Source organism: Rhincodon typus, chromosome 18 (genome assembly GCF_021869965.1).
Source record: "Rhincodon typus isolate 14 chromosome 18, sRhiTyp1.1, whole genome shotgun sequence".
NCBI classification, from domain to species: Eukaryota; Metazoa; Chordata; class Chondrichthyes; order Orectolobiformes; family Rhincodontidae; genus Rhincodon; species Rhincodon typus.
The window spans coordinates 36605841-36614993 of NC_063349.1; the positions used below are offsets into that span (position 1 = coordinate 36605841).

Sequence of the window (9153 nt, forward strand, 5' to 3'; positions counted from 1 at the left end):
CAGAATATTGCAGCCTGTTTGCAATGACTTTTCGCAGGCTATAAATGACCGTATCGTGTTCGATAAAACTTATGTCGAAGATTTTTTTTGTTTCACTTGCTTTAATTGAAACGTTAGTTTCGGAGATGTAATGATGTATCTATTTGAAACTTAAAATGAAAAATCCGCCCATTAAGAGTAGGTTTTCGATCCACTGAGTACGAGACCAGCGAGGGACGAAAGTCACTAAGCGGCAGCCTGTCGGGAGCGCGCTCCGCGTCCCTGGCATGGCGGAGGCGCGCAGTGCTCGCCCTCTTAGCCAGTCAGGTTGTGGTGGACACGGAACGGCACGAAGCCCAGAGCGGAGCGCATCACTGAGAGTACACCGCGGCAACGAGGGTCAGAAAGACACACTGAAGGGGAAGCCTTCAGGATGGGCTGCTCCACGACATTGGTGCGTCTGGCGAGCCTCTTACTGACAGTGAAACTTTTCATTCTACTGAGTGGAGCTACACAACCTGAGGGGAGCCTCAACATGTGGATAGATGCTCACCAAGCCAGAATTTTGATAGGTGAGCAGAGTTACTTTCTAGTACCTAGCGGGTAGCATTCGGAAACATTTCCTCCACCTAAAGTGGGAGAGTAGGGGTTTCTGCCTTTTATTTTATATTTACGGTAATTCAATTGGAAACCGCACTTGGTGAGTACTGTATTTGGCAGCGCTTAGTGTTGTGTGCGGGCGGTCCTAGCAAGCAGGTCTGGGTATGAAGTTAACCACTGAAATGTTGAGTGAACAGTTATGCCACATGAGATGTTTTTTCTCTCTCTGTTGCACACCCAATGTCTCAGGGGCTCTCTCTGAAGTTTAACTTAGCCTTCTTTACACATATTGTCATGTTTAAACTCTTCCAAGTTGGTTTCCACTTCTGCCATAGTATTGAAGTGGCTCATATCCAAGTCACAAATGATATCTTATGGCACTGTGGCAAAAGCAAAATTTGCCTGTCTGACCTCGACCTATCTGCAGCCTTTGACACAATTCATCATACTCCTCCCATGCCTTTCTACTCACTGTAGCTGGGAGGAACCATTCTCATGTGGCTTCCATTCTCATTCTTGTAATCATAGCCAGAAAATCAGTTGCAGTGTTCTCTTTTCCTCACTGTTACCTCTGGTGCCCTCCAAGGATCAAGCCTTTCCGCCTCCTATTCCTCACCCACGTGCTGTGCATTAACAATGCCACAGAAACATAAAAGATAGTAGCAGGAGGAGGCCATTTGGCCCTTTGAGCCTGCTCAACCATTTTTCACAATCATGGCTGATTGTCCAACCCAATAGCCTAATCCTGCTTTCTCCCCAGAACCTTTGATCCCATTTGTCCCAAGTGCTATATCTAGTCGCCTCTTGAATACATTCAATGTTTTGGCATCAACTACTTCCTGTGGTAACGAACTCCACAGGGTCACCACTCTTTGGCTGAAGAAATGTTTCCTCATCTCCATCTACTCCGGATCCTCATACTGTGATCCCTGGTTCTGGAAACACCCACCATTGGGTGTTTCTCCCTGCATCTACCCTGTACAGTCCTGTTAGCCTTGCATAAGTCTCTATGGGACACCACCCCTCCCCCCCCACATTAATCTGAACTCGAGCAAAAACAATCCCAACCTAGTCAATTTCTCCTCATACATCAGACCTGCCATCCCCAGACTCAGCCTGGTAAATCTTCACTGCACTCCCTCAAGAGCAAGAGCATCCTTCGTCAGAAAAGGAGACCAAAATTGCACACAATATTCCAGTTGTGGTCTCACCAAGGCCTTGTACAACTGCAACAACACATTCCTGCTCCTGTACGTGAAACCTCTCGCAATGAAGGCCAACATACCATTTGCCTTCTTTACTGCCTGCTGCTCCTGCATGCTTACCTTCAGTGACTGGTGCACAAGGACACCCAGTCCCGCTGTACATTCCCCTCTCCCAATTTACAGCTATTCAGGTAGTAATCTGCTGCCTTGTTTTTGCTTCTGAAGGTAATTACCTCACATTTATCCAAATTATACTGCATCTACCATTGATTTGCCCATTCACCCAACCTGTTGAGATCATGCTGAAGGATCTCTGCATCCTCGTCCCAGTTCACCCTCCCACCCAACTTGGTATCATCTGCAAACTTCTCCAGCCTGAATTTCCACATCTATACTGCCAATCAGCTTTACCTTCCCATCACCTCCCACAACTCCTCCACTGTTGACAAGCTATCAGACTGCTAATTCAATAACTACATGAGCAGAAATTTCCTCCAGTTAGACTTTGGCAAGACTGAAGCCATTGCTTTTGGTCCAAACTCCATTACCTAATTACTGAGTCCACCCCTTTCCCAAATGACAGTCTGAGATTAAGGCAGCCAGGTTGCAACCTTAGGGTTGTATTTGATCCTGATATGAGCTTCTGATCTCATTCATACCAGTTCTAAGACTGCTTGTTTCCATCTCTGTAACATCACTCAGCTTCATCCTTGTCTCAGTTCACTTGCTGAAAGCCTCATCTCTCATTTATCACTGTTGGACTCAACAACTCCAACACACTCCTGGCTGGTGTCCCACTTCCTGACTTCTATAAACTCTGTTCCTATCTTAACTTGAAGCAAGTCCTATTCCTCTATCATCCCTGTGCTTGCTAATCTACGATGGCTGTCAGTCAAAAAATCATCTTGAATAATTAAAATTCTCATCTTTGTTTTCAAACCCTTTGCCGCTCCCCATCTCTGTGTTCTTCTTCTGCCACAGCACTATTGAGATATTTGTGTCACTCCAATTCTGGCCTTTTGTGCATGCCCCATTATAATTACTCAACCATGGTGACTTTGCCTTTGTTACCAGGCCCTAAGCTATGGGATTCTCTCCTAGAAGCCTTGCATGGCCTCCTTTAGGATCTCTTTAAAATCTACTTCTTTTAGCAAGCTTTAGGTCCTCTGACTTGCTATCTCTTTATGTAGCTCAAAGTCATGCTTTGATTTGTAATGCTGCAGCGAAGCACATTGGGATATTTCTTTAAATTAACAGCGCTACATAATTAAAGTTGGAGCCCACCTCCCCTGCAGTAACTTTGCACATCATGTCAGATGAACTCAACCATGTTTTTTTTTACCAACAATGCAACAAAATCAGTTTGAGGTAAATTGTACGTTTAGGTATCAATCTTGAATGACAAGAATGAACACATGATATCCAAAAATGTTTGAATGAATGGGCATCAATGAGCTGAAACCTTCTGAATGATTTGTATTCACATTGGTTTTATGAAACTGCTATGGCTTTTCAGAGTACTTCAGAATGTAAATGCACACTTTAGATGCTGCTTAAGGATCTAGGAAATGGTAATTTTTCAATTGAAAAAAATGTGAAATGTATTAAGCTTGTAATGTACATTTGACATTTTCCTATTCAGATGTTTTGCCAAAAGAACAAATAAAGCTGGTGCTATAATGTTGGGTCTGAATGGTTATTCTGAAATCACCACCTTTCAGGTTTTGAAGAGGATATCCTTATCGTTTCTGATGGTAAAATGGCTCCATTCACTCATGATTTCAGGAAAGCCCAACAGAGAATGCCAGCGATCCCAGTCAACATCCAGGCCATTAATTTTACCTGGCAGGCAACAGGACAGGTAAATATAGGAGCCAACATTATTTCATAACGTGTTGACTTAATTCTAACTGACAGTTTTGCCTGCACACTTTGAACTTCTGGGGATGGTAACTTTAATAATCTCTAATTTAACCTGTTGCATGCTTTGAAAATTATTTTTAAATTATGAAATAATACAATTTTAAAAATTTGAAAATCCTACAGTAAGTATGCATTTTCATTGTGTTTCTTAACAGAATAAACTTAAATCACCAGCAAAATGGTACAGCACAATCTCACTGTCAGTTAACATTGTTTCATCTCTGCTTGACTTTGGGAAAATTTGGGTGTAATTTTTTTTGGGCAGTTGAAAGCACAACTAAAGGATCTTTAACACTAGGTTGTATCTAGATGATGACCCTGTTTCTGCAAAATGAAAACTGTACCCTTAGAAATTTTGTTTCAGTAATTTTACTAACTTGGTTAGTCATTGCAAGAAAAAAAATCAGAAGTTTAAAAAACCCATAAATTGTAAATAAATATTTATCTCAAATAATGAATGATTGAGGGTATAAAAAATGATTATATATGAACAATGTCAATTTGTCTGACAGGTATAAATAATTTTTATGAAAAATGATTGATTTCAATGTTATATTTTTCTTTCTTGTTTACCATTCGCATTGCCCAAAATATGATCAGTCATGTAACTATCATTTCAAGCCCTTCTCTGCACCCTACCTCCTCCATAGTAGCTTGTCCTTTCAGCTGTAATGTCACCAAACATAAGAAATACCTTGTTTGTGGTCTCCATCTAGTGCAGCTTGAATGTGGATGTGAATTTTGCCTATAGCTTGTAAGCTTTGTTTTACAGAAAGTGGTTCTTGTTGAAAATGAACTCCTTTTGAAGTCTTAATATTTTTATCATGTTCCACTGTGGTATTTTGCATCCCAGTGTCGTGCATGCCAACCAAGATTAAAGCAACGGGCCTAGGAGATACCCCTTTATTCAGTGCAATATGCATGTGGCAACCATCTGTTCCATCTACTAACAGAAAATAACAGTGATAAACTTCTCAGACTTCTGCCAAAGTAAGAGTTTATTGCCTACAGAAGAAGGTTTGATAGTTATCTTGTGGCCTACATCTGGTTTCACTGGAACTGTACATCACACAGATACAAACTTGGTGTTTATGTGGCAAACATCATAACTGGGTTATAGGCTATCAAACAGAAAACATGCTCTCTAAAGGAAAGGAAAGGAAAATGTAATGAACTATTAGAATTCAGGTTAAGTACAACCTTTCTATTTTTGTGGCAGTAGAGGCATTATGACATTGTCTCAGCTTAATGTTCGAAAGATGGGACTGATTTTATTTAGGATGGAGGTTAAGAAATAATAACATATGTGTTTTATTATTTCCAGGTAATCACTTAATTATTGGTTGACTTAATTACAGCACAACCATTATTTCTTCAGTCTAGACACATGCATGAATGACATGAGGCGAGGTTGGTTATTAGCATTTACCGTATTGGCACTACTGGAAATAGGATCAAAAACAAAGTAGTACACACTAGAACACACCCATTATGTACAAATATATCGTGGTAGTAACTTTTTTTTTTCTTCATTCATGGAATGAGGGTGTTGCTGGCTAGGCAGCATTTATTGCTCATCCCTAATTGCTCAGAGAGCAGTTAAAAATCAGCCACATTGTTGTGGGTCTGGAGTCACATGTTGGCCAGATCAGGTAAGGATGGTACTTTCCTTCCCTAAAGGAAATTGGTGCACCAGGTGGAGTTTTTTTGACAATCGATTCATAATCATCATTAGATTCTTAATTCCAGAGTTTCTTCTCATAGAATTTGAATTCTACTGTCTGGCGTGGCAGGATTTGAACCCAGGTCCCCAGAACATTGCCTGGGACGCTGGATTAACAGTCCAGATCACTAGGCCATCACCTCCCCTATGAATATAAAATTGTATAATCTCTTCAAGTTAATAGTTGTAAATTGGTTGTAAATTCCTTAATGATGTTGCTTTCTTGTCATTACACTCCAGTATTCACTAGCTTCTGTTTCAAACTTAAACCTGTATAGTTTTATCTGCTACCTGCTATATTGATAGATTGAGCATATTCAAAGTTGAACAAAATTAGTTGTACTTTGTTAAATATTATTAATAAGTGTTACATCTAGAGTTTTAAATTTACTGAACAGTTATACAATAGTAAAATCACTCTTAATATTTAGTTAATCAGGCAGCAGTGTTAATTATTTTTGAATTCTGTTTTACAGTTATTGACCATGAAGTAAATACCGCCATAGTTTTAAGTGTTGGTCTTGAAATAAAGTTTCTATTCCATCTTATGTTTACTTTAGCAGGAGTTACCCAAAAAACTGCTTTCAGTTTCAAAATTAAAACTATGAATAACCTACAACAAGAAATGCTGCTCCTTTAACTTTCTAACTAATTTGAGGTAGTTCAATATTATAACCTGATAGTTAAAGTCCATTGATGCTGTACAGTTTTTGACTGGGTTCTGAGATTTCATGCAATTGCTCAAGGAATATTTAAAGGACCCAAGTATCCTGGGTCATTAATTTTACCAAGGAAGGAAGTAACCCATGGCTTTACCTTTGATCCGATGCAGCTTTAGTAAAGAAAGAGAGTACGCTGAGATTAGAGGTAGCCTATTATCTTTTAGGAGTTTCATGGTCTAACTATTCACTGGGAACAAATTAGGATTTGATGCCTGTATTCTGCTTTACTAAAATGCATTTTATTAATGATGTGTTTAATTCTTTCAGATTAACAAATCTGCACCCATTCAAAACTTGCTAATTAATTTCTTTTTAGTCTTTTAGACAAAATTTACAAATGACAGTTTATTGTTCTAATTTATCATTATCAGAATGGCTGATGGTAGTAATGCATATTAGGAAGATATCATCTTGAACTTCAAAGCTATCTTTCCAGGCTGAACAACAAAGACTTTGAGACATGAAGCATAGCATACTTAAACCTCATGGTTTATCCCTGATGATTACTATTCAACGGCTGGATTAACCTTTCCACATAATGTGAATTTTCTCTTGTGATAGCTTCATGTGGCTCATTAGGATAGAAGAATGAGTGATTTTAGAAAGGTTACTGAGGAGGTTTGCCAAGATGTTAAGAGTGATGAGGGACTTCATTTATGCAAACAGTTGGGAAAACTTAGGACTTGTACTCTTTGGGACGCAGAAGGTTAAGAGGTGACCTAGCTCGGATTTTTAAGATAATCAGAAGTTTTGATAAAATAAGTGGAGAGAAAAAATATTCCCTGTGGTGAGTGGGTCAGTAACTAGAGGTAACAAGGTGTAGAGCTGGATGAACACAGCAGGCCAAGCAGCATCAGAGGAGCAGGAAGGCTGACGTTTCAGGCCTAGAAACTTCACATTTCTTAACATCACCTGGTGAAATTGATTGGGGAAAACAAATGATCTAGATCAGGCTATAACTATTAGAGCAAGCTGTTTCTAATTCTAGGGATTAACTTCCTATTGGGAAGTTGAGTTTGTTTTTCATCGAAAGTTATGAGGATCTGAGTGCTTTACCTAAGCATGCAGTGCAATATGATTCCATAAATAACTTTAAAAATTGTAGAATATATTCAAGGATGAGAAACTTGCAGGGTTAAGAGTCAAAGCATGGCTGATCTTTCAAGGTGCCTTCATGGGTACTGCTGGCTGAATGGCAGCCTCATTTTCTCTAAGTTTCCATGATTTTTACAAAACGTTTTTGGTCATTAATTTCAGTCATCTGGCAGAGCAGAATTCATGGCATCATTACAGTAGAAAGATACAGATCAGGCTTTTAATCAGGACTCATTTTGGCACACGACAATAATTAAAATTTCCAGAATATTACTTGGGACGTATAAACAAAATCAGATAAACGTGGTTTAAGTTTAGTGGTAAGTGTTGACTGTTTCCATAACCAAATATAGAGACACTGCAGCTATGCACATTTCTTAACGTCACCTGGTGAAACTGATTGGGGAAAACAAATGATCTAGATCAGACTATAACTATTAGACCAAGCTGTTTCTAATTCTAGGGATTAAACATCAGTATGTTCCTATCTGTCCTTTAGATTTACACAAAGCCAAAGGGAATCATAATTGTATCTTATTCTTTTTTCCATAAATAGAAATTAAGCCTAAGCATCAAAACTTTGAACTCATGCCATTTTTGCTCTCAGTTGTTTAAAAAAAAACCCTGAATTCCTGCTCCATTTCCCAACAAACAACCTTCCATTTCATCTTTCTCTTTACTCTTACTCTCGCCTGTTAAACTGCTGCTTTCTCCTTATATACTATCTCACAGCACGCTCTCTGATTGATATGTTGAGTCTCTTCACCAATTTTGTTCTTTTTTTTGTTTACCCAATCCCAATAAAATACCCGCTGATTTTTCAGTCTTCATTTCTAATGAAGTGTTTGCCTTCTGGATTAGGGACTGTTCTCAATTCACTTGAAAGTGTACTGAACATTGTAACCAGAAAGACAAAGTACCACTTTATTCAGGAAAATGGGGGGTTGGGGGGCTGGTCAAATGCAGTGGCACATCTGTTGGAAAGGAAGGGAAACTTCAAGCTATTGCCAAGATTAAAAATAGTATGGACATGCCTATTAATTACTAAGGTTAGGACTTTAATTACCCTGTAAGTGGCATTGATCGTGTAACATGCTGTGCCCCCATAAAGTGCAGATTTAAAAAAAAAGTGCATATGATACTACATTCCTGGCAGTAATCTCATCAAGGGTTCATAACAAAGTTCAAATAATTTACAAGTGGTATATAAATCACCTGATGTACTAATGGCTTGATAATTGTGCATAATAATTTGTCTCTATCAGTGTAAACAACATCATTGGATTTTTCATGCTAGAGAACTTCAGTCCATGTAGCAGATATTAGGAATTCGGGTAATCACACAGTTTTCTATCTGCTTAATTGTAAATTTTACCTCAGTGTAAAGGAGCTGTAAAACTTCCTGCTTTTAAAAAAAACTGTTAATTGTTCCTTGCTAAACATGAATGATAATATAGCACTTGTTAATCTTTCTGGCTACATGGAGTATTTCTGTCTTCTGGGATTTCCTATTAGAAAGCAAAACTGTAGACAGAGTCTGACTGAAGGCTTTTTTAAAAATACAGATCAAACACTGCAAATCAGAATATAGCTTTATAACTAATAAAGTGTTCAAATGAAACGACAACTGAAATTTCTTTAATGTGCCAAGGACTTTTCTCCTGGGGGTTGCTAGAGTTAATCTTTAATTCCTGGAGGTATCAGGACTGTCCGGGTGTGTTGGTGACAATAGATCCTATCGTGGCTTCTTATTTCAGTGTTCTAGATTATTTATCTCTATTTTCCTCCAGATTTCTCCCCATGTCTGGTCTTATTTTCTATCTTAGATAACAAGGTGTAGAACTGGATGAACACAGCAGGCCAGGCAGCATCAGAGGAGCAGGAAAGCTGATGTTTCAGGTCTGGA

General features: G+C 38.8%; 1 protein-coding gene across 1 annotated transcript in view; it reads left to right on the plus strand.

Annotated features, from left to right (window-relative positions):
• Positions 1–297: 297 nt before the first annotated feature.
• The window catches only part of wif1 (wnt inhibitory factor 1), a 32859-nt gene continuing 24003 nt past the window's right edge, over positions 298–9153 (plus strand). Inside the window, exons 1-2 of the mRNA XM_020532939.2 lie at positions 298–551; positions 3506–3645. Of these exons, the coding sequence (XP_020388528.1) occupies positions 413–551; positions 3506–3645 (279 nt within the window). The 5' untranslated portion in view covers positions 298–412. The remainder of the gene's footprint in view (positions 552–3505; positions 3646–9153) is intronic.